The sequence below is a fragment of the Tenebrio molitor genome, chromosome 9, assembly GCF_963966145.1.
Source record: "Tenebrio molitor chromosome 9, icTenMoli1.1, whole genome shotgun sequence".
In the NCBI taxonomy this organism is placed as follows: Eukaryota; Metazoa; Arthropoda; class Insecta; order Coleoptera; family Tenebrionidae; genus Tenebrio; species Tenebrio molitor.
The window spans coordinates 1090079-1115160 of NC_091054.1; the positions used below are offsets into that span (position 1 = coordinate 1090079).

Consider the following 25082-nt stretch of genomic DNA (forward strand, 5'->3'; position numbering starts at 1 on the left):
ACGAAAAGACTGATATGATCCTCATTTTGGAGAGCGATGGTAGACACTTCGAACACCTTTTACATTAACTTAATTTGTTAATTTATTTGTTGAATTTTGATTAAATACAGGTTATCTGCCAATCTGACATTTCTGACAATCTATTCAACTTACTTTGATTTCTAATTCTAATTTAAAAGAAATAACACATTTGATTTAGTAGTCACTGCCATTGTATTGTTGGTTGCGGCAAAATAAAAATTCAGAAGTAACCCTCTCGTGAATAAGCCTGTATAATGTTTCAAATTTGTTGACAATTGCTTCGAAAGGTTATGTTTGTAATCAATGTAATAAGTGAAAGAAATAAAATAAAAAAAATTGTCAAATTGACAGGAGTAGAAAATAACCTCAAAGTAACCAACAATAAATAAACGTGCATTTTTTTGTGTTTTTCTGTTTCTGTCGTTTCAATAAAGAGAAAGCGAGGAAGGAAATGGTGACGTCACCTCAAAAGGGTAAAAGTTAGACTAGATATAAGAGCCATCGTGGATTCAGTTATAATTATTTTCAAAATTTGAAATCAAGATATTGTTGCAATGTGTATAGTGGGTTGTGGCAAAAAGAAATTCAGAAATATGTACCTCTCTCGTGAATAACCCTGTATGTACATAATCTCTGTTCACAAATGATTCGGAAGGTTTTCTGGAAGGGTACACAATAATCGTGAAATTTGTGTAAATTGAGAAATCCGCAGGACAACAGTGTAAGCAATGATTACCCCCTTGACAATACCAGATTTAGAAATCGGTCATCTATCTTGTCAGTTGATAACGACGCACGCAAAGCGATTAACACTATTCCCAGTGTCCCTTCGACGGCGAAACCGGAACACCTCTTCGTTTACTTAGCTCCGCACCTGGTGCCCATGTCACAATCCACTTTGATTCATCAAGCATTCGAGCGAGAGAGCCGCTAAATCCTCACCCTTCGAATTGTAACAAGTTCGAGCATAAAAGGACGCTCCGTGGAAAAATCTTCGATTCCGATTTCCATTCGCCGCGTCGCAATATGTTAAATCGCATGAATTTATTATCTCAACGGCAAACTCGAGCGTGCCGCCCGAGAAGAATCGGTACATATCTCCCGTCGACTTTTTAATTGGAACGCTTCCCCATCGAGGGAAAAACCTCGAATAATAGAGATACATTATGACAGCCGAGGAAATTGCAACGTCACCGGATATCCGTCCCATGCGTGCACGCTTGTCAAACACACACACCGAGAGGAACGTCTGTCGTCTTGATAACCGCCGAACAAAGACGAAACGTCGCGTCTAAACGATCGCTCGTGAATAATAAAAGCCCCCGGCGGCGGTCACGAGGGACCATTATCGATGATGATTGTTTTTTGTTTCGACGACCACCAACCCTACCCTCCGATGAAACGTCGGCGGGAATGAACGATGACAGATGCTGATGAAATACAGGATATTGGAGGGTGGTCACGTGCCATTTCTCTTCTCCCCCGACTGCACGTCTAGCATACAGAACAGGTGTTATCTGAAGATGATGGCGTCTTTTCCGACATTACCTTACGGATTTGAATGGCGCGTGACCGACTTGATGGCAATTAAAGGGGAATGTCGAACTGACGTTACACTTCTAAGGGCAAAGGGCACGGCCTCAAGGTCGAACCTGGGTAATTTGGAACAGTTAAAAACCTAACTCCTCTAAAAGTCAAAACGAAATATCTAACACGATCTATCAATAACTGAGTAAATAATGTTTCCAGAGTAGCAAAAAAGAGGGCTCATCTGCTTTGAAGCCGAGTGTTACGTCAAACTTCACTGTGAAAGGAGATTTGCTAAAAAATTAATAAAGAGAAATCGAATAAGAAACAGGGATAAAGTAATAACAAAGTTGCCACGGTTAAACTTAATAAGCACAAATTTCATTTATGTTAAAAAAAAAATTCCCAACAGTGCAGAATTCAATATTTTTGGACGACCCGTGAAACAATTTTTTTGCTGAAACCGGTTTATAAAATAAGCAAGAGCAACATTTTACATTCGTAGTAATGGGTAATTTACCAGCTTTAGTGCCAAACGCGACGCCACTGGTAAGCAGATTTTTCGCTGAAATGTCAAAGAAACGTCAACGATGTGCTGTTCTTAACCCAGAAAACATCTTTTCGGCAAAGTTTACAGACGTTTGCAGTTATTGTAGCAATAATTATTAATAATTAATTAAAAACTGTTGTTTGTTATGTTTACTATTCGCCCCATTATTTTACAACCCTCTCTGCACATTTACAGATAACCAATTTTCCCTTAAAAATAAACTGCGGGAAAACGCATTCGTTATTTATGCCACATTGAAAGTTTCAAATGGTAACGTTTAAAAGGTGTTAACTTCTAAAGCGCACATATTCAGAGAACAATTTCATCGTAAAGGTTTAATAATTAAAATTTAAAAATTTATGCTGGATAAAACGAGTTTTGCCACAAAACAATGGATATAGCACCTTTTGTACGATGTGGTTTCGTTGTAGCAAGTTTGCAGCAGCAAATGAAAAAGTAAAAATAAAAGCAGTCGCTTTTAATGGCGTCAAAAATTGTTCAACAAAAGATCGAAAGCTGTCAATTATTTTAGAATAACACAAAAGATATGCCATTTTATTAAAAAAAATTAGAAAACTATTAAAACCGGATAAAAAGGCACGGAATTATGCATCGGACAAGATGTGACAGTTTTGAAAAATAAACAGAGTTTTGCACATGATTTCAGTTTTCTTCTATACACACAAGTGGCGTAAAGCAAGTTTTTCTCGATACTTATTTCAGATTATGAAATACGGAACTGTAAAGATGCAGAAACCACCTCTGTTTAGATTTTCATAAAATAGTAGTTTATTTAACGAGTTCGTGTGTAAATTGGACTTTTTTTGGCACGACTGCCAAATACAACGTTTTTTTGTTTGACGAGCTCCAAATTTCTTAAAATCTTTAAAATTAGTTTGACGTTTCGTTTTGACAAATGTGACATTTATCAAAATCCGTTCACACAGGGGAAAATAATGCTCAAATTTTTTTAGTGACTAATTTAGAAAAACTCCCTACAGTAAACATTATAATTATGACTTCTCGGCTTGTAGCTTTATCTATACCCTTTGGGTATTTTATTTCTTCTGCTGAGTTTCATTATCACTGTATTGATTATCATATTTCACATTCTGGTTTTCTCATTAAGACCAACTAAAATAAATTTTCTCTTGGGAATGATTCAGCATGATTCTAATATTCCTTACGTTTCTGTGATTGGTACTTATTTTGTCCTTATTTTTTGGTATGATTAAAAAAAACAAATCAAGAGTGCGAGCTCATTTTTATTTCATCGAAACGTTTATCTTACTTTAAAAAATCTACTATTAATTAATTTATTAAATCGAAAAGTTGGTTTCTAGGTTAACGACAGCACATCGTTTACGTTTCTTTGACATTTCAGCGAAAAATCTGGTTAGCAGTGGCGTCGCGTTTGACAATAAAGCTGATACCTTACCCATTCTTACAAAGGTAAATTGTTACTCTTGTTTATTTTATAAATTTTCTTCATTATCAGATAATAATAATAAAATGCACAATTATAATTCCGATGCCCAAAATTCATGACGTATGATTTATTATGAAGTAGCTTTTGAGACCGCAAATTGTCTACGCCCACGCATTGAACGCAAGTGTATGTTTATTGAACGAAAGCAGCGAGGCCAATAATTACACGAGGGGTAAAAAGACACTTTAGACCCGTTATTATACTTATAGGTAAAAAAAAACACAGAAAAACGAGACACTGGATGATTTTTTCATTCTCTTCTATAGCGTTGATTAATGTATAATGTACGTCAAAATAGTAATGTAAAGCGATTTTTTTAAATATCATCCGGTACTGGAAAGATCAGGCGCTTTCCGGTTCGGAGCAGTTGCCGTGTTCTCCTTGTGGAAGGGGTAAAAATCAAGGTGACCCGACCTCTACTCGCCACGTTTACTTTCCCCTGCCTTTTCATTAGCCACCCTCCACCTCCAAGATAAGAAAATTTATGAAGCGTGACCCTATTGAAGGTGACGTTCCGGCGCCCGAAGACAAACGTCTCATTTGTCGACTAAATATTGACTTCCTGATAGACGGATGAGAGTTTAGTGTAACATTTTCGCATCGAGGCGTCACAAACAAGCAAGCGGGCCGTGGAATGTCACAACTTCCCAAACATTACCGTAGGCGGCTGTGCTTTAATCAAATAAACATGATCGAAACGCCGCCGCTATTTAACCGTCATTAATCGTTACGCACGCACCAGATGCAAAAAGAGTCGCGACGCGTCAATTCGTCACGTGCAACGTGTAAAATTGATTTTTTAGGCGGCGTCGCGTCCATTTGCGCCCTATTATCCCATTATTGAAGTATAAATGAAGCAACGGCTACAACAACGGCTCCGATACGGCCGCCATGAATAAAACATGGTGGCGAAACGCCCCCTCTAACTTATGGCGGCTAAATAAAACTGCGCCACTTCATTCTCGCTCACTCGTATTTTTCCGGAGTAATATGCGTGAAAGAACGGAATGTCAACAGGAAAAGGACTGGAAACCGGGCTTAAAATGCGATCAAATCGCGTCTTTTTAAACGGTCGCGCTGCCATGCCGTGATTGCGACGATTGACGCTTGGTGGCGCGTGAAATCGACTACAACGTCGCACAAATTGACGGATCGGCAACGTAGCAATTGGATTAAACGGTCGCGTGGCATCAAATTCAACAGGAAGCAGTGGCGTTACGGCACAACTGATCGCCCCCACATTTTTATTCACCTCTCTCTGATGCAACTAAAATATTTGCAGTATCTCTTGGAGCTATTAAAAAAAAGCTTTTCTTAGTTACTTTTATTTGACTATTTCGCTGCCGCCCGTCATGCGTCAAGCACGACATCCATCCCAGTCGCCCCCTAGTTACGCCACTGACTGGAGCACGCACTTTTGGTCATGTTCAACGAAAATGAGATAGGTGCTCATCAGAGACAAGGCCGAACTGTTCTGACAGTTCTCCTACTTCGCCAAGTCAACTTAGTCAACAATCGTGAATAATTAACGCAAACTGTGCAAACAATGATACTGTTGGCAGAAATAATAACATCTCACTTTAAAACAGCATTTTAGTCACTAATTAGCCAATTATACTCGTCCACCGTTTCCAAAACAATTCAAAACTCTATTATTGTTGATGAATGAAGTTGCAGATGCAGCTCCACCAACCCCTACTCCCTAAAAACACTGCAATTGAATGCAATTTTTGCCGAATGCCGAGTTTGCAAATTAAAATGAGGGACTCGGAGTACTTTGTGAAAGCGTTCGAAACGGTCCATCAAGAAATCAACTTTGTTTACGTTTGCTTTTAATTCGGGCGTTAATTGGAGGACGTAATCGGCGAGGTATGTCAAAGTTTAGTTGGTTATGTTAACAGTCAAATCGAGTGAGTCTGTTGCTGTAAAAAGTTACGTATTGGGGTGTTTTTTATCTCGAAGATGCAGCCGTAGAGAACAAGGAATTCCTTCTGGAAGACTCCCGGAACTGCTTCCGCTCGATCGCGCCTTGATGACAGATCAATGTGCCGACAAGTCGCGGTAACTGGAAACAGGTTAAGTAAGAGAACAACGGTGTAGTGTAAATGTTTTTGTTTGCATTTTGCCGTAATAATCCGCATAAGTGGTGTTTTAGCGGGGTGCAGTAAATTGGGGCAAGGCGAGCATCCATCATGGTGTAAAAAGTAAAGTCCCTAAGTGAACCGGGGTGGATTCGCCCCCGGGGCGAGTTGGAGAAGTTGCGGACGTTTTTTCAATTCGATTTTCGGCGACTTGCCGGCAAGACAAACAATTAAATTAGATCGAATACGCTGACGCACATTATTCATTACACCCAGGCTGGCAAACTTTCCGAAACTAAAACATCCACTCGGCGAATTCGCGCCGGTGTTTCCCCGTGTCAACACAGTATTGTTTAAATATTTCAATTGAACGAGCTCGCAGGATCGGAACAGACGTCACAAGGACGACTGCTGACGACGTGACATTCAACCGTTTCCTGATTGATGCCGCTTTGTTCGCTCACACTCGCCCGAATAAATTACCGAAATATGAGGGGAACGTTTCACGTGCACCGGTGCTTATTTATTGCCAGTTTTGCGCTAATTGCCCACCCGCCTTTGTTGCCACATCTTCCTCTGTCTAATACATAAACAATATTGTTGCGTGCCGCCATAAATCCGCACCGTCATCTGTAAAAGTGCCCATGTAATGCGGGCCACAAGGATAAATCTGCGTCGGCGGCGGGTGGCGCCGCCATCAGCGTCAGATCTCATAATATCAGCGATACCGCAAATCACGCCTGTACAGGGGGGCACACAATCCAAACCGACACCGCTCATCGACCAGCTGGGGAACGCAAATTTTAAAATTCAAGCTGATGTCACCTCGAAATGCGGCTGGACGAAGCGCGGTAAAAGCCCTAAATTAAATATTTAATGGAATATTAATAAATACAAAAAATGCTTCTCAGTATACTTAGTTGAATAATTTGAGGGCTTTGAATTTTGACGCATACTAGAAAAATGATTCCAACTATCAAAAACCGTCAAAATGACAGGTATAAGAGAAGTTAGGTTTATCAATCAAAAAATACTAATTAATCAGTTTGGAATGGTTTTAAATTGAAACCAATTACAACTCCTTAGAATAATAAAATGTTTTGACTTGTTTTCGTTGGGTAAACGTATCATTTCACTTTCTTGTGAATTTTTTAATATTGACCAGAAGCAACGAATAACAGAAATTTTATTTGACACATGCCAGCGGCTTGGAGGTCATGTTTGGTATAGTGTAGTCCGGGACCTTATCATCGAAAGGTGGCAAACAATTTTTCCGATCCGAGCACCTTACGATACCACAATCATTTTGGATGTATTGTAGTCTATGCAGTAAGTGCATAAAATTGTATACGAGCCGTGGGTGAGTGCAGCAACCCCATGAGCAAAACGTACACATCAAATTTAAATTTTCTCTCCGTTGTCAGTTCTCTCAGTGTTTCAAATTTGTTCAACCAATGCATCGTGACATAATTCACTCTCGAATTATTCGAACGAAGATTTGAAGTAAAACGTTCGCGATGGATGCATCAAAATTAATTGATGATTGCTCAACGTTGCGTCAAAATTTGGTTTGCTTTTGCTTTAATGCCGTTAGCGTGATTGCATTCTGGCGGATGTCGGTCTTATTTTGATTGGGGTTGCGTTACACGGTCTGTCCAGTCGTGATTCGGACCGAAAGAGGTGGTTAATTGCGCCCAAATCACATCAAACAGACTTGCCATGCATAGATTTCGGGGTTTCCCGTGTTATGAATGCGTCCGCTTTGATGTTGCATTTTTCGGTTGGCAACGGTCCGAAGTCGGCTCTAATTAAGTGGTGGGGGGGACTGTGATTACGGTTAATCGAATTTGATGGTTCATCCCGGCGTAATAGAGGACCTTGCTAGCAATAACAATGATCGCGGTAAGTCATTTCCGCCCACGAACTCCCTTTATCTACGAGTGACACGCTCGGGGATTGTGTGCGCGCCATGATGGATTTTATATTTTGGGGGTTGATGCGTGAAGGGGACGAAAACAAGACGGCTGTTCTTAGGTCGTTTACTTCAATAAAACTGTTACAGAATATGTTTCAGTCTTTGACGAGCGCAGTCGCCGATGGTGGAGTCAGGCCTAAAAAGGAGACGGGATTAGTCGGGGGGTAGGGTAGGGGTGGCACAATCGCACGGACAATTCCAGCAAGCATATTTTTGCAAAGCAAAAATGGATACTTGCTGTACTTACATCACTGTGAGCGCTGGGCGTAATATGCTTGCTGAAATAATATTTTGTGTCACTGAACTTCCTTTCTCTGCCACTTAACCAAATTAATCGGTCTGTTCGGGGGGTGAGAATGTAAATGAATCCAGTCAGGGCCAGAGCAAAGCATTTACCTGACCAGTCGAACACTCCATCATCCGCGTAACCCTTCTCTTTGAACAAATCCTTAAACAACTTCCTCAAGTAGTCGTAGTCGGGGGTTTCGAAGAAGTCCAATCGCCGCACGTAACGCAAGTAAGTGGCCAACTCTTCGGGGTGGCCCTCGCAAAGGGACTCGATAGGGGTGGTGCGTTTGGTCTCGCCGATTTTCTGATAGCGCTCTTTAAGCGTGTCGGCCTTCAAGCCCTGCCAGGGCAGAGAGCCGCGGAGGAAATACATGAACATGTGGCCCATCGCCTCGAGGTCGTCCCTCCGGGACTGCTCACGTCCCAGATGGGTGTTGATGCTCATGTAGCGAGCGGTCCCCGTCAACGACTTGTGTTCCCTGAATCAGAACGTGCCGACTTAACCGAAACAGATGGGGTTGGTCTAACCTGTAGGGGATGTGTCTGTTGGTGGCCTCGTCCAAGTACTCCTTGGCCAGGCCGAAGTCGATGATGTGTATGATCTTCTCCTTCTTCGTCTTGGTTCGCCCCAAGAGAAAGTTCTCCGGTTTGACGTCTCTGAAGATCAGCCGCTTGCTGTGCACGTACTCCATCCTGTTCAGCAGCTGATCCGCTATCATCAACACGGTCTTCAAACGAAACCTTCTGTTGCACAGCGTGAACAGGTCCTCCAAACTGGGACCCAACAGCTCCATCACCATCGCGTTGTAGCGCCCCCCGCAAGTCCCCAGATGGTACACCTTGGGTATTCCCTCGTAGTGGCCCAGAATCTTGTAGAAACGGTATTCCAAGTGCAGCTGCGGCGCTTTGGTCTTGATCGGTTCCAGTTTGATGGCGACGTGCTCGTTGTTGTACAGGTTTTTGCCGAGACGTAGTTCTCCGAAGTTGCCGCTTCCTATCTTCTTGCCGACGCGAAAATTCGGACCGACCATCAACAAACCGGAACTCGAGTTTTGACGAGACTGCATCGTACATTACAACTAGACGGAAATTTTGACGGGACCTGAAGCACGCTTTTGACGTCCCAGTCAAAATGCCCGTCGACGGTGGCGAAAGCGCGAAACTGCATCAGTTCGAATGACGCAGGGTAGCCAACCGCACATAAAATAACACCCTGAACGACGTTCGAAAGGAAACTACTGTTCACTGATGTGGAAGGCTTCAGGAATGAGAAACTGTTTAGTAAATCGTTGTGCAAGATTTGGATTACATGAATTGAACACAACAAGACTCTGGAATGAATGGAAAATTCATACAAAAATAATAATCGACAAAGCACCCACAAAAGCTCGCAGAGACAAAAGCCCTACCCATACTTTTATATTTACTCGGGTCAGGATCGCGTCTCGAAACAAACAGGTTTTACGCCCCACAAATTGGAATATTAATTAAAAAGTTGGCGCACTTTTCTTCTCCGGAATCCACGCGGACCGCATATTGAATAAGGAAACTTCCACCCAATGAAGTGCCATTAATAATAAAAAAGAACAACATCCGGCGAACGGCATTTTTTCGTTCCGGGGAATTAATTCGGAGAGGAAATCCGTCACGAGGCGCATCGATTTGAATGCGATTTGTTTTCATTCGGTCTGACAGCGCCAATAAGCCGCAGGCAAAAATGTATGCCCAACTTCATCCCGGCCGGGCTTAAATCGACAACTTCATTTCGTTCGAGAAACCAGAGCGGTTTGTCAGAACCGCGTCTAGCCAAGGCGAGCTTTGAAGGAAAATGTAACGCATAAAATAATACAGGGTGTTATTGAAAGTTGTACAGATATTTTAACCACGAGCTACTGGCTTCATGTAGAACTCGGAAAAAATACCCCAAAAATTCTATGGCAAAAAATAAAATGACATTTATTTTTTGAGCTACAATTTTTTAAAATTGCTTCTAGTCTTCTACGTTGTCCTACAACCTCGCAGGTAAAATTTCGGCACATATTAAAAATACACCCTGTATATCATATTTTATAAAACGTACACCAATGCGGTTTCCTTGTTTTAAAGCATATTTCCTATAGGTTACTTCGCATTGGCGTACATTTTATAAAACATGATATACAGGGTGTATTTTTAAAATGTGCCGAAATTTTACCTACGAGGTTGTTTGACAACGTAGAAGACTAAAAGCAATTAAAAAAAAATTGTAGCTCAAAAAATACCTAAATGTCATTTTATTTTTTGACATAGAATTTTTAAATTTTTTTTTCCGAGTTCTACATGAAGCCAGTAGCTCGTGGTTAAAATATCTGTACAACTTTCAATACCACCCTGTATATTAGCGATTTTGTCAACGATGGTCGTGGAAATTAGTGGTATATTTCGGTGATCACAAAGAGACTAAGGTGTCAGTTACGTCCTTGTGAAAATTTGGAATGTTTGCATCCCAGGAAGCCCCATGCGTTTTCCCAGGACTTCGCAGGCCCTCCAGCCGGCTCCGGGCCCCGCCATGCCTTGAATTCTCGCGTGTCGCGTCCTGGTGCATTCTGGAAGCGTTCCGGATGCCGGCAGGGTCGCCGAACCGAAATGCCTGAAACAATCGATAATCCAGTGTTGTTAATCAAAAGCCGGAGACCAACAGGCAAAAAATCTGGCGCCACTCCAACGGAATGCACTTCATCGAGTGAAACTTGTGCAAAAGTTTATCTCCTGGTTTATGTGGAAGTTGGATTTATATGTCTGAAACCGCAAGAAACGGGGTGGGGCCGAGCCCGTCGAGGACCGGAAAATTCCAAACAATTAGTCTGGATCTAGAACCGACAACGCTAAACCTAGCATGCTAATCGTGTGTCGGATCAGCGCTGGCCGAGACGGTGTCAGTGACGCGGGGTTTCACACTGGTGGTGTATCGTCCGACCCCGGATTTGTTAAAACGACCAAAACAACACTTCGAACGCGGAGAAATCCCAATATTTTCCAACTCGAGATGGATAAAAAGAAGTTCGAGATGTGAGCGAATGGCGGTCACGTGACGCTGACTTACGGTGTTTCCCCGAACGTATCGCGCGCCGATACGGCGACGAGAATCTTATGCGGAAGTTATTGTATCGATTTCGCCGCTCGTTAAAGTGTAAAGCCGAAGCGTGGAACACATTTTCGATAAAGTGTGTTTTTTAATCGGCCATAAATCACTGCCACTCGCAGCATTTCATGTTAATTTTTAGATGAATGTACGGGTTGTCACTGGTGCGGTACGCTTTGATCGGACAAGGCTTTTTCGCTTTGCTTCCAGTATTTTATCCTTTCGGATGGATATCTCCAAAGCTGACTTTAACATTTGCAAACGGAAATACTCAACGATGACAAAGCATCGACTGCAAACTGCATGCAGGCTTTAAATTTTAACAACAGACGAACATCAGCATGACAAAGAGACATTTGTCACAAACATCTTCAAGAGCGACTCAAATATCCACAAAACCTCCAGCGATTTATCAGCCGTGGTCGTGGTACAACCGAGTGTTGGATAATATCACATTCAAAGTTCTTTTTTATTCATTCACTGTTCAATTTTTTTTATTCTAACACAAGAAACTTTCATTGAGTTTCTTGCTTACGCAGTACAGACTGAAGCTGCAAGGTCACGCCGCGGCCATGTGCCAGACAGGCAGAATACCTACTCTAACATTAAAAAAACCTGGTGCGTCGTGTTTGGAGCGATCTGATTGATTATCAGAATGATTTTACACGAACACTGGACACTTATTTAGTTAATTAATATGTAATGCTAAACAGAATTTGAACTAATTGAGCTGTAGCTAAATAACTGAAAAGTTGAGTTGAAAGGGAAGTACTAAACTTTCCACTCATTTACTTTCTTTAATGCCCGGTTTAATAATGCACTTGAAATTCCTTAAAGGAATCGCACTTCGTTAGTATAAGAGCGAAGGGAAAGCCACCTAATTAATGACTTTTTTAATTAACCGAAAACAAAGGTACAAACCAAGAATACTTTTAAACTTCCCAGAACACGTTGCATGTACAATTATAAAATGAAATTTTACGAGAGAGAATGGAGATTTGATGTCGAATTAAAATAACCGGACAGTAAAGATTTTTGTGTTTTCTATTCTATATTAAATAAAGTAAGAATATTTGCACTTTAGAAGTCACAAAATTGTTCATAACGCAATACGTGCATGGAGTACAGCGAAAACTTTCAAAATTTAAAATCTCAGGAGTCATCAAATATGTGTGGGAGTTGGAAAACTATATAAAATAGTTTGTAAGGGGAGTCCTGTTATTGTATCTAGAACGTGAGGGCTGAAAATGAAAGCGATAATAAAACAAGAATAAAATACCGAAGGAATGAAAAACTTGAGCGATTTATTTTGCCAACCTAGCAGTCGATGATTTTTTTTGGACCTGTTAAATAGGTATGTTTTTGTGCAACCGTACGCGAAACGAGCACTTCGCGTACCTAAAACAGGCCGCGAAATCCAATTTGTGTATTTATCGACAATGAAGTAAATTTTACTTGTTCGTTTTATAATAATTACATATTTTCGGTTGCACAAATCCTTTAACATCCTCGAGATTGTCCTGCCTCGGCGACAATTTTTCTCTCGGTACGTTAAAGAATGATTTCGCGGCCGTTTATGTTTTCAAATTATATCTTGGTAATACTTCATTTTAAAATGCAGAGGCAGAGAAGTGTTGAACATTTTGAGGTTTCAATCTTCTTTTTTTAATAGAAATTACATTTAAATAAATAATAAAAAATTGGTAGTAGGCAATAAAAATGTTTACTGGTATACCTACACAAACATGGCTGAGAATATTTTATTTGCCTGAAATCCATTAAAAATCTCGTAACATTTGCTTATGGTGACAGGGGCAGAATTCAGACGAAAATTACATCGAAGGAAGAAGACCTACATATTGATAAGTTCCTCTGGATATGGTTCAAAGAGAATTTGAACGCGAGAATTCTGTCTAGAAAGGTCGTTGCTCTGTTCAACATAATTGTAAATTCGATATTTTGTTGACTACCTCCAAAATTCACTACAATCCATCACGCCAAGCTTCAGTTAGCCAAAATTACCTTTAAGATTGCTATTTCTACAGGAGGAATAATTTCCGGAATTCGGTTTTTTCACTCTGAAGTTTAACTTTTAAACTTCCCGCGTTGATCCAATGCAAAAGCCACGTGGCTCTCTGTGCTAAAAAGTAAAAACAACCTCATTTCGCATGGTTCTAGAAAATTCAAGTGTTTGAAGAGTGTCTTTGGAGTTTGATCGAAGCAGCATGAATGGGCTTTTATAAACATGAAACCAATGTTTCATTATTAATAGGTTAGTTAGTGACGTGGTATTTCTCAAGTTGGCAACGTATAAAACGTGAGTTATGACAGATTGACAGGTGCACATAACCAATAAATACATCATCGAATTAACGTCGATCTTCATTTGCAGTGCCGTTGAGTGCATTAAACCCCGTCGATGTCGGCTCGAACAGCATCAGCGAGGACGCCGGTGCCGAGGAGGGCCCCATCCTCGACGACTTCACGACGCACGGCCTCGAACGGCTCAGCTCCGCGGCGACGTGCCTCGTCGCCGGTGTGGAGTACACCCACGGCCAGCAGGTAAGGAGATGCGGGCGCCGTCGCCCCCTGCGTGTGTAATTTAGACTGTGCGCCCGCACTCGGTCGGGGCCGGCGCTAACTAAGCTAATTAGACGTCTTTGTGCGTCGACCGCCTTAATCACAGTTCTTCGCCGATCGGTTGACCCCTTCGGGCGTAATTAAACGCTCGTTACGGGGCCCAGATTCGTTGCGGTTGCGAGTTACGTGCCGGATGTTGCCAAATGGGGGCGGTGTTTATCGGGGAATTCACGCACGTTTGACACCGCCAGGAGTTGGGGCTCGATGCTATCGGCGTTCGTGGAAGCGACGTTTTTTCGAAAAAGGACAGGAATTCATCAAGAACTGGATTTTTTCGAGACGGGCTTTTGATGTCGAAATTTAATTTTTGTTTTTCTTTCAATTTTCCCTCACAAAAGGGTCGATAGGATATTACTCTCTGACAAGATGGGTTGCATGTAGGATGTTGTACACAGCACTTAACGGAAGTGCGCTCAGTAACAGACTAGAATTAAGTACTTTAGAACTAAGGGAACAAAAGCATCATGCTTCACATTAATGAGAAGTCGATAGAAGTTTTACATACGATAAGTACCCGTGTCAGGCAAGAAACAAAAAGTCTTAAAACAATTTGGATGTATTTTTCAACATAGTCTTCTTTTAGCTGGATACACTTGGCCCAACGTCTTTCTGACTTTCTCAGGTCCTCCAAAAAATAGAATTAGTTAAACTCTGCTAAATAGGCTTCAGTTTCGGTAATGACATCCTCGTTCTTTTTTCACCGAGCCATTTTCTCATATTTGGAAACAGGAAGAAGTCGCTGAGGGCTAAAAGGCCGATTTCAAGTTGACTTGCGACGGTCGCACTTGTTGTTGTCATGGTAACGGCGCAAGAGAGAAAGATGACGCATATTGGTAATTAATGTGTAGGACAAAGATAGTTACAAATTTGCGCCGCACCACCTATTTGCGACCATAACTTGAAATCGGGCTCTAAATCCGGACAATACGGTGGATGTGAAAGCAATTTACAGCCCAATTCCACCAATTTCGCTGCGGCAACGAGGGATCGGTGTGCCGGCGCATTGGCTTGGTGGAACAGCACTTTCTTCTTCGCCAAGTGGGTCCATTTTTCCTTCCATGCATCGTCAAATTTGCTCCATAATTGATCATAATACTGCCCTGTGATCGTTCTTCCATTTTTCAAATGGTCGATGAAGATTATGCCTTTTGAAAATAAATTCCAAATTAAATGTTGACAAATCTCTATTTTCCACTAATCCCTCGAGTCTTAAGTACATAGATGATTTAATTTTTTTCTGAGGTTTTACTTAAATTAACATAAACAGAGTGGTTTTTCCAAAAGGAGCTTTGAAGCGCCATTTTACGCGATAAAACGTTTTAGAAAGGTCGAATGAATTCAGACGACATTATTGAAAAGTTTGAGAATTAATTATTTAAAAAATAAATATTTGAACAGATTCCGTCTTTAGCTGATTGATGTATAAATGAAGTCTCGTAAAACTTGAAGTTGTACCGTGAAAGAAAACATTGGCCTTGCATTGGGTCTCTTTGAAATTTTGACATGAAACGTAATGTATTTTTGCAACAGCATGGAAAAGTTTCCCAGAAAAGTGACTAAAAAGTGCATAGCAGCCAAAGATGAATTGGAACTTGGCTGAGTGACCGTTTCTAAAGTAAGAGCTCAATTTATTAGAAGATTGAATGTAACCGCAGGTTTCAATCGGACGGAAATAGGAAATGTTTCGCCGTTGGAAACTATCTTAGTTAGAAAATGTTTGCTTAATGTTCAAGGATTAAAATAAATCAAACAGTTAGTTTTTGCTTCCGAAACGACTGGTTTAAAAAAAAGCTAGGTAATTTGCAGTATTAAGAAAACTGCGTATTCTTTTTCATTGTTTCATGAAGTAAACGTTTAACGACCTTTAATTGCGCGGCTTGTTTTAGGTACGCGAAGTGCTCGTTTCGCGTACGGTTGAACAAAAAACAGATTCAAGTGTTCCATTGTATCGCGCGTTCAAATGAAATCCTGAGCTGGGAAGTCGTTGGAAACCGTCCATTGTTATGCTTTTTTAAAGCGTAGATTAATTGGAGCATGTTGACAGCTAACCTGAAATTTAGAGCCATTTTTTTTTTCTTTTTTTCTTTCTTTGCAATGTTTTACGTCAAAAATAGAATAACGTAACGATTCCTATTCTCGAATCAAATATCTAGGGGTACCCTTTGCTGAAAACAAACATGTTCGATTATGTCCCGATTAAACATAAACAAAATAACAAATGTCATTCGTGTCGAACGGCGGGAAATTCAAACTTTACACTGATCTAAACAGTTTAATTTTTCCAACGCCTACTCAGCCCAGGATTTCATTTGAACGCCGGATATTATTACCTACATACCATTGTTTTAATTTTATTTCGTTAAAATCATTGCCCAATGGAAAAAAATTTCAGTTTTAGGACAACCATATAATAAGAACTCAACAACCTTGGAGTGATGTATGATGAATTTATAAAGATTTAACCTTGATTTAAAAGGAAAAATATCCCAGACACTATTCTAAGCAGGGATGATTTATAGCCCTTCAGGTACAGCCACGATACGCCCTGCAGAAGCTGGGTTTAAATCTAATACCTGGCCATAAAACAATAATTTTTATTTCCGCCGTGCCTCGGGGAATTTTCAAATCAGCACCTTCCATTTTATCTCCTAAAATGATGAATTAAATTACGACGTTAATTATGTAGGCTGTATTAAATAAATCTTTAAATATTTTAATAATTAAAAACAATGTATAAGATGCAGGATGATAATATAAAATGAATTGAGCCCTTAATGAAGTGTAATTACGTCAAACAACAAAGACGATGTATTTGGAGAGGAATATTTAGGAAATTGAAATCTGTACGTAAAAATGTTTTATTTTTAAATCTGCAAACTTGGAAATCAATTCAACCCTTGAAACATATTTTATAAATCCCAGTCAACCATCTCAGTCCCATTTGAAAAACTTTAATTACTTGAGAAGTGATTTCGCCATTTTTAAAAGACTCCCGGAAAGTAATTAAGGAAAATCGTAATTTAAATTTATTTCCAGGATAAGGTTACAGGCCTGTAAAAACATATCAGCACAATTGGAGTTCGTTTTAATTGAAAATAAATTTTCTTTAAATATTAAAGCTAAAGAATTGTTCTGCAAAGTGATGCTGAAGAAAACTTGTCGAATAGCAATATTTTATTAATCGCAATAAATACCAAAATTTATTTTCTTGACAATATTTGTACAAAGGAATCAAAATGACAACAAAGCAGAGCAGGCGTTGTAAATTATCGTAGCGTCATGTCGTAGCGGAATCCTATGCAAATAAGCGTTGCATGGGCGTAGACAATTTTACCGGTTTGTTTTGGAGCATATTTAATTGAATATTTCATTTTTTCGTTTAAAAATTAATTTCTTTTGCAAATCCGCATTTCCTATAGCTGTTCGCTGCAGGAAACCATCAAAAATTCGATTTTTGTAGAAAAGACTTCATTGGGACGTATTTCACGTCGGCGGGGCGGGACGTGTGCCGTTTATGTGCCAGAGCCATGCCAGAATAAATGAACTCTGTTCGCTTTATTGCAGTGTCTGTTGTCAAAAAGACGTAATTTGATGCGAATTTTTCGTTTCGTTTGGGAAATAAAACGGGAGAAGGGCGAACATCGGCGGAAGTCTCCTATTTATTACGCCGCGTTGACGAAATATGGCCCCCCGATACGGCCTAATGCAAATGTATAGGTTCGGTTGAATTAAAAGAGGGCAATTAGCGGGGGTTATTTACATTAAAAAGTTTTCGTTTGGATAAAAAGGCGGGAGAGAGAGCGAAGGGGAAGTTAATTATTCAGGGCCACGACTTTTCAATATACTTTTTCAAATCCAATGCATCACCAATTTTTTTTAATAATTTAATGGAAAAACTTTGTATTTCATTTTACTTTAAGAGGGTGAAGCAATTTCGTTCTACATGTGAAAGAAGGAACCACACAAAACAAGGGAAAATTGCGCATTTTTGTTTTATTTCGATTTTATTTAAATACATTTTGATCAATTTAAGTACCATTTGTAAGAAGTGAACAAATGACTACAAATAGTATATTATACAACTAGTGTAATGATGGCTATAAGTCACGAGTGCGAATCGACCGAATGAATGAATAGCAAAAAAAATATTTATCTCTGTATTTTGCAATTTTGTAGTGTACGCAATGATGTTGCAAGTGCAAATTTGGAGTAATGGATCATTATTCACGGCCGTAGGTAATGACTAGCATTACTTAACAATAAACAATACACATACAGGGTGTCAATGACATTACTAGCATCCCTCCTTTACCACTAATTTAACATTTAACATTTGTTTGTTATTCAATACAAATGTTTGTTTATTTCATTTGCAACTGAATAGTTTACAAACAACAAATTACTAATTTGTTGTTTATTTATTTGCGGTAATAACAAATCTTGCAATTAAAATTGATCAAAAAATTTTGTTTTGACAAGTACTTTGCCAAATATCAAATGAACATAGTGAAATTATTTTTTTCGATCGTAAATTTGCTTAATTAAAAGTTTATACCGAGCTGTGTAAAAATCTAATTTCATTCAAAACAGTCTGAATATTAATTGTTTTTGTAAAATGCAAATTACATAATTTGGTTAATAACACTTTTTCGAACTCTTTTCTCGCACACAGTTTCTTTTTATAACAAGTGCTTTATTTTAATTTCATCCATCCACAAAGTAGAGAGACAATAATTATTTGTATGTCAAGGCCGCGAAATCATTCTTTAACGTACTGAGAGAAAAGTTGTCGCCGAGGGCGCGGCAGAGCCAGAACAATCTCGAGGATGTTAAAGGATTTCATGGCCAAGGTGTTACGTTGCTTTATGTACACATTATTTACATAACGTTGGTTCGAGAAGGAGCAAAAATTCACACAAAAACTCCTGGGAAAGTTCTTGTGATTGATGACTAAACTTACTTCGGTATTGACTAGGGATAATCCAATGGCAAATATATACATGCAAAAAGTCGTAACGAACTTCCGTTTCAACACAAAATATTTTCAAAACTGTTGCGTTCACAATTTTTTTTACTCCTACCTATTAAATACTAGCTTCACGCAATACGGTGACTGTTAAGCAGTGCTTATTCATTATCCACGGTCGTGAGTAATGGCCTATTATTGAACGGGTTGTGACCAATCACAAAATTACATTTCCCAATAGTAGCATAGACTACAAACTTTTTCTGTTATTGCCCATTCTTAATACAGGGTGTTGTTGAAAGTTGTACAGATATTTTAATCACGAGCTACTGGCTTCATGTAGAAATATTTAAAAAATTCTATGTCAAAAAATAAAATGACATTTATTTTTTGAGCTACAATTTTTTTAAATTGCTTTTAGTTTTCTACGTTGTCCTACAACCTCGTAAGTAACATTTCGGCACATTTTAAAAATACACCCTGTATATCATGTTTTATAAAATGTACGCCAATGCGAAGTAACCTATAGGAAATATGCGTTAAAACAAGGAAACCGTATTGGTGTACGTTTTATAAAATATGATATACAGGGTGTATTTTTAAAATGTGCCGAAATTTTACCTACGAGGTTGTTTGACAACGTAGAAGACTAAAAGCAATTAAAAAAAATTGTAGCTCAAAAAATAAATGTCATTTTATTTTTTGACATAGAATTTTTTAGATATTTTTTCCGAGTTCTACATGAAGCCAGTAGCTCATGGTTAAAATTTATGCACGCATTTCAAAAACACCCTGTATATGAAGTATGAACTGGCTTGATAGTTGTCTTCTTTCACAACTGGTCAATAGTGTAAATAACTGTACTTGCATAAGAATCCGCTGTATCGCCTTTCCTAAATTTATTTCACTATTCGGTACGTTAATTAACGGCCCTACAAGTATCCGATTACTATAGACTGCTTTAATTATGGTTTTATTCTGCAATTCCTTTGAATCTACAATATCGTCATCTTCAAACGCCTCTTGTGTCGCAATTCCGCACACCTCCCTCTAATTACAGTAATGAGTCGTTCACCGAGTCTAGGATAAGGAGGTGACACCGTTCTCTATCGGAACTCGACAGGGATACCAACCTGAAATAACAGCGACACCCTCAAACATCCCGGAAAAATCCCTCTTTAATCCCGCCGTCTCCTTCGCCGCCCTTATTCTTTTATCATCTTCCGTTGTAGACTTGACGCGTAATTTAGTTTCTCGATACACGCGGGCGCCCACAGAAAAAATAATGCGCAAATTACGTACACGCCATTTGCATAAATTGGAACGGAAGAGGCCGGAAACTCATCTATGAGCCAATTTCCGGACAGTGGATGTGTCATTACGGATCGTCGGGGGATCAAAATACAAATGCGGAAAAAATCCAAATTGGGCTGCCGGGAAGGAAGTCTTGGGCGATTCGTCATTTTTTACGTGCCCGGGGGTGGTTTTTTTTTTCCGACACCCCGACGGCGCACAAGGAGGGTAAGATATGGAGTCGGGGACGAGGCCCGAGTTGTCGGAACACGGATTAGGACAAAGCCCGGGAAAGGCGCCCTCGTCGAGGAAGTTGTTATTGCGGGCTCTCCGTCCCATGTACGTTAAACTTCTTGGCGATTTCCCGCCGAAAATAAAGTTGGGGGAGGCTAACGAGATGCATTGTGTCGAGCGGGCGGAAGAAAAAAGGTGATGGCGAGACTGGTGAAACGGTCTGACGTTGACGAAGATGCTCTTCTAATTGGGTCGTTGTGGGTGCTTTGGAATATAGACTTTTTCCAACGATTTTCTTTATACCTACCTATTATATTCAGTGTAAATTTAGCTGGTTTAGACCGGTTTTTGGATGTTTTTTTTGCGTGCTTTTGATGGGAATATGATTTACGGTCACGTGATGCCTTTTCAACGATTTTAATTGGTTGAAATAAGGTACAAGAGGATATAATAAAACTTATTTATCAATTTTTCTTCATAGTCGTAGAAAAAGTATAGTATTCCACTCGCAGGTAATGGCTATTACTCACTCGGATGATTTACATCACTCGCTCTCGGCTCGTGTCACAAAATCATCATCATGAGTAATAGCCATCATTACCCGCTCTTTGGATAATATGCTATTATGAAATACATACTTTTGTCACCGATTCTATAAAAATATGAACAATGCATCCAGCAGATAATCGGATCCCACGTTGGGCGCCATTTAGTCAATTCCGAGACTGCACTCTGATTTCTCGGAAAATACCATCATTGAAAATTTCCTTTTTGCTTAGCTTTTAAAATCCGTCTCTAAGCGACTTTTCCTGGATTTTTTTCTCCCGGCCGCCATTATCCCATGCAACGATCAGAGAACTGTCGTTCTTGAATGGAAGAAACGCCCGAACGATTTTCAAATAAGACGAATAAATTCCGCACACACACACACAATAAAAATTGCCGCATCCTTGCGAATACCGTCCCCCGGACTAATATTCTTTTAACGGTCCGAAAAACCGCCCCCTCGAGCAATATCTCGTCGATCCCCGAATTTAATGGTGTTCAATAAAGCAAACAATCCGTTTTCTTCATTTCTGCTTAGATGGACGTTTCGTCGGATGTTCCCCCATTTCCCTTCGCCCTGTCCGCCGCCGTCACCTGACGAATGTTCGTTCGTCGCCCTTTATATAAATATTCCACCCTCACCTGTTACGCTTCCTGCGGGGAGCTAGGTCAATTACGTTCCCAGAAAGGGGTCGTCCCGATGCGTCCCTCCCCGCATGTGTTTGTTATTGATTCCGGTTAATGGGAAGCGAGAAACCTCACTATAACGACGGAACTCGGCCTGCGGTGGTCTTTACGGTGCCGCGCTCCGAGGGTGTCTTTTTCGATGAGGTAAAAGCATTGTTTACGCATTAAGTCGAATATTTCCGGCCTCAGGTTGCTTCGGAGTATGCGAGGAAACATCGCATGTTTACGGACGATCCCTTGCTGCATTCCGCCCAAGGCGGTGCGAGAGAATGCACTTTCGCCCAAAGGGCACGACTATGGTTCAACGGACATGTCTCAGAAATCTGTTTTCCTTTTCTGGATCGTCTGAGGATTAAAATGACATCTCTTTTGTCTTTTTACAACAAGCAAGGTCCACAGAATATGCAAGGTTGGTAGAACTGACTAATTTATACAGTAGGTTGCCTCGTTGCTATTTAAAACAACAGTTTGAATTTTTTCCCCCGCAAAAGTTACTCGTGACGTCATAATGCACTAAACTTTTACTACAGAGTCTGTCCATAACGCATTAGGTGTTCCCTCACTAGAATAAAACCCAACAAACCCCACGGAGCTTATAAACCTTGGTTTTTATTCGAACACTCAAAATTTCTGGGTTGATTTTACGTCGGGGAGTTACTTTTTCCCCCCGCCCCCCAATTTTGAACGAGGCAACCTACTATACAAATTAGTCAGTTCTACCAACCTTGCAGAATATGATCACTGAATGACATCTATCGGTTTTTTTTTTTAATTTCACCTCGTAGTAGGCATTGAAGAGTCGATTGTGAATGCACCACTCGGGTAAAACATAAGATTTAAACAGCTGATCCGTGTTCCGTAACCTGTATGGTGCGTTCACAATCGACTCTTCAACGCCTACTATGAGGTGAAATTTAAAAAAACACACCACACAAGAAATTCTTTAAAACTTTATTTTAAAAATTTCAAGAGCTATTCCAAATTGTCCAAATTAACTGTTCAATTTTTTTATGCATTTTGTTTCTTCATTTTGTAACGTTTGCTGATTTGGTATCCTGGTCACGGCATCAATGTAACATTTTGACGTGTTGATGGGAATGTTTTGGGGTCATTCTTCTCCTTTTCTCCTCGGATGGTAATTTGCAAAGAAAAGTACCAAAACAAGAAAATTGTGAGAAACAAAGAATGTAGTGATCCTACCTTGTGTTGTATTGCTTATTTTATTTAATTAAGTTTCTGCAAGAGACTCTATCGTTGGAAGAGTTTCAAATGAAACAAATTTACATTATTTTAAAAACCTAAATTGGACTTGAAACGCTGACAGTTTGACCTCAATGATGAAAATTTAACATAATTAAATTCTGCTGCCATTCCCAATGCCAGCCAATGAAACGATAATAGTCATTGAGAAAGCCAACTGTGAAAGCTTCTTACTTTGATTATTTTATAACTACAAAAAGCAAGATCTGTTTTCACAAACAATTTAAATTGCAAATTTACGTCATTATTTCCAAGAAAAAAGAAAGGTTCCCTTGAAACGTTCGATTATTATGGTAAACATTTTGATACACGCGTGAGCTCGGTTAGAATACCTTTCTACGAAGTCTTCGCGCCTCCAGGGAATCCCCTGACATTCACTGTAGACTAAGTGCAGATTCGTTAACTAATTTGAAGTATAATTACGAGCCATAATTTATTTGAAAGAAGTGCACGGCGAGCTTAGTTGATGGCTTTTCGAATTTTTTGTCATAATTACTTGAGGAAACTATTTTTAATCATAGAGATTTTTTTATAAGAATAGTGCATCTCAAAAGAAGAAAAGTTTTCTCTGAAATATTCCATCAAGATTCTTCTGTCAGGTCAAGAAGTACAGGGTGTTATTGAAAGTTGTACAGATATTTTAATCACGAGCTACTGGCTTCATGTAGAAATATTTAAAAAATTCTATGTCAAAAAATAAAATGACATTTATTTTTTGAGCTACAATTTTTTTTAATTGCTTTTAGTCTTCTACGTTGTCAAACAATCTCGTAGGTAAAATTTCGGCACATTTTAAAAATACACCCTGTATATCATATTTTATAAAACGTACACCAATGCGGTTTTCTTGTTTTACAGTATATTTCCTGCAGGTTACTTCGCATTGGGGTACATTTTATAAAACATGATATACAGGGTGTATTTTTAAAATGTGCCGAAATTTTACCTACGAGGTTGTAGGACAACGTAGAAAACCAAAACCAATTTTAAAAAATTGTAGCTCAAAAAATAACTGTCATTTTATTTTTTGACATAGAATTTTTTAAATATTTCCGAGTTCCACATGAAGCCAGTAGCTCGTGATTAAAATATCTGTACAACTTTCAATAACACCCTGTATATTTATCCATTTATTAATGACTTCAAACAAATATCTTCACTTTACGCAATTATTTAAAATAAATGTTTAAATCCATTCATCCCTCGTCCACTCCACAACTGGATAAGGGTTAATTGAATCTCCTCTCCTATTTGTTCCTTGTTTATTTCGTGCAATCGGAACGAAACTTTCGATTAAATTTCGCTTGATCCAGATAAAACATTCAAAATCTCCCCTTTTAAGTCACCGATCGTTTAGTGTTATCAATTGTTCGCAATCACTTGCATTCCTTATCATTAAATTCCGTGAATTTTCTGTGGGGATGCAATTAGGCGCTTTGACTCATCACAACAAAATTTAATTTTGTCTCCCCAAACCTTTCAATCATGCCGTTTTAGGGAACGTGTGGTCATTCTAATATCTAAAAATCTTTTGCTTTTGAAAGACCTGACGTGAAACTTGGCTAGAACGACGATCAAATTTTAAACTTGCGTTTTTGTCACGTTATGCAGTATTCATTCCAACACGAACAGTGTTGCAGCACAGAAAAGTAAATAAAAGTAAACTAAAGATGTCACCGCCAGCCAGATCGCTCAATTTTAAACTAGAAGAAAGTTTAATTTAACGCTAAGACGTGTACATGTCAAGAACAAACAACATCAAAATGTCGTATACAAAACGGAAATGTTTAATGTTTAAAATAAAGTCAAATACAAATGACAATTGTGAAAAAATAAATAGATTTCATTCAGTATTAAAAGTTGAATGTGTGAAGTTTATTTTTGTGCAACCGTACGCGAAACGAGCAATCCGCGTGTAAAACAAGCCGCGAAATCCAATTTCGCGGCCGTTGCTTTTAACGACGGCCCTTAAAGTAAACGTCATTTTATTATGTGTCTATTAAAAGTTAGTGGTAATATTTGTAGAATCGACTGAAATAAAATTAAAGACCTAAGGTTTTCAATGTTGACTGTGCTGAAATAATTTTCAACCTCCACTAAAATTTTTCTCTGGTGGAACTTCCATATTACAAGTTAATATTTCAAAGGGAGAAATTTCATTTTCCCGAAGCATTCGATCCATTGTGCGAAACATTTTGACACTTGCGTGGGTTCAGTTCAGATATCTTTCTATAAAATCTCCAAGTCTCTGGAGAATTTCCCGACATTCACGATATCCCATTAGATGCATGTTCTTAACTAATTTAAAGTGTAATTAGGGGCCGTAATTTATTTCGAATAAGTGATAAGAAATTTCCGATGGGGTTAATTATGTTTTTGTAAGGCCTAGCACATAAGTGAATGG

At 39.2% G+C, this 25082-nt stretch overlaps 3 protein-coding genes across 9 annotated transcripts in view; 1 reads left to right on the forward strand and 2 right to left on the reverse strand.

Annotated features, from left to right (window-relative positions):
- The window catches only part of LOC138138433 (kielin/chordin-like protein), a 112291-nt gene that overhangs the window by 77381 nt on the left and 9828 nt on the right, over positions 1-25082 (forward strand). Inside the window, exons 1-2 of one of the 2 annotated variants that reach the window (XM_069058364.1) lie at positions 5381-5667; positions 13445-13614. In XM_069058364.1, coding sequence (XP_068914465.1) covers positions 5631-5667; positions 13445-13614 — 207 coding nt within the window. In that variant the 5' untranslated portion in view covers positions 5381-5630. Of the gene's footprint in view, positions 1-5380; positions 5668-13444; positions 13615-25082 lie in introns of those variants that run through there. The other variant, XM_069058363.1, reaches the window with a different exon arrangement.
- The window catches only part of LOC138138435 (probable deoxycytidylate deaminase), a 99580-nt gene that overhangs the window by 68114 nt on the left and 6384 nt on the right, over positions 1-25082 (reverse strand). Inside the window, exon 4 of one of the 2 annotated variants that reach the window (XM_069058369.1) lies at positions 10337-10560. The exons of the other annotated variant lie outside the window; for it this stretch is intronic. Coding sequence (XP_068914470.1) covers positions 10383-10560 — 178 coding nt within the window. The 3' untranslated portion in view covers positions 10337-10382. Of the gene's footprint in view, positions 1-10336; positions 10561-25082 lie in introns of those variants that run through there. 2 annotated transcript variants of the gene reach the window in all.
- LOC138138427 (casein kinase I-like) lies at positions 7694-9842 on the reverse strand. Of its 5 annotated transcripts, XM_069058356.1 has the most exons (4): positions 8460-9841; positions 8040-8410; positions 7891-7982; positions 7694-7779 (listed from the first exon to the last, which is right to left on the reverse strand). In XM_069058356.1, the coding sequence occupies exons 1-4, from the start codon at positions 8996-8998 to the stop codon at positions 7774-7776; spliced, it is 1008 nt and encodes a 335-aa protein (XP_068914457.1). In that variant the 5' UTR covers positions 8999-9841; the 3' UTR covers positions 7694-7773. The 5 variants fall into 5 exon arrangements, with proteins under 5 accessions (XP_068914457.1, XP_068914458.1, XP_068914455.1 ...); XM_069058357.1 differs by lacking the exon at positions 7891-7982; XM_069058354.1 differs by having other exon boundaries at positions 7694-7982.

Excerpts from the sequence above, each read along its gene's own strand:
- LOC138138427 (XM_069058353.1), bottom strand. The coding sequence starts at position 8,998 with ATGCAGTCTCGTCAAAACTCGAGTTCCGGTTTGTTGATGGTCGGTCCG. Across the intron at positions 8,411-8,459 it reads AACAGACACATCCCCTACAG|GGAACACAAGTCGTTGACGG; the intron begins GTTAGACCAACC and ends GTTCTGATTCAG.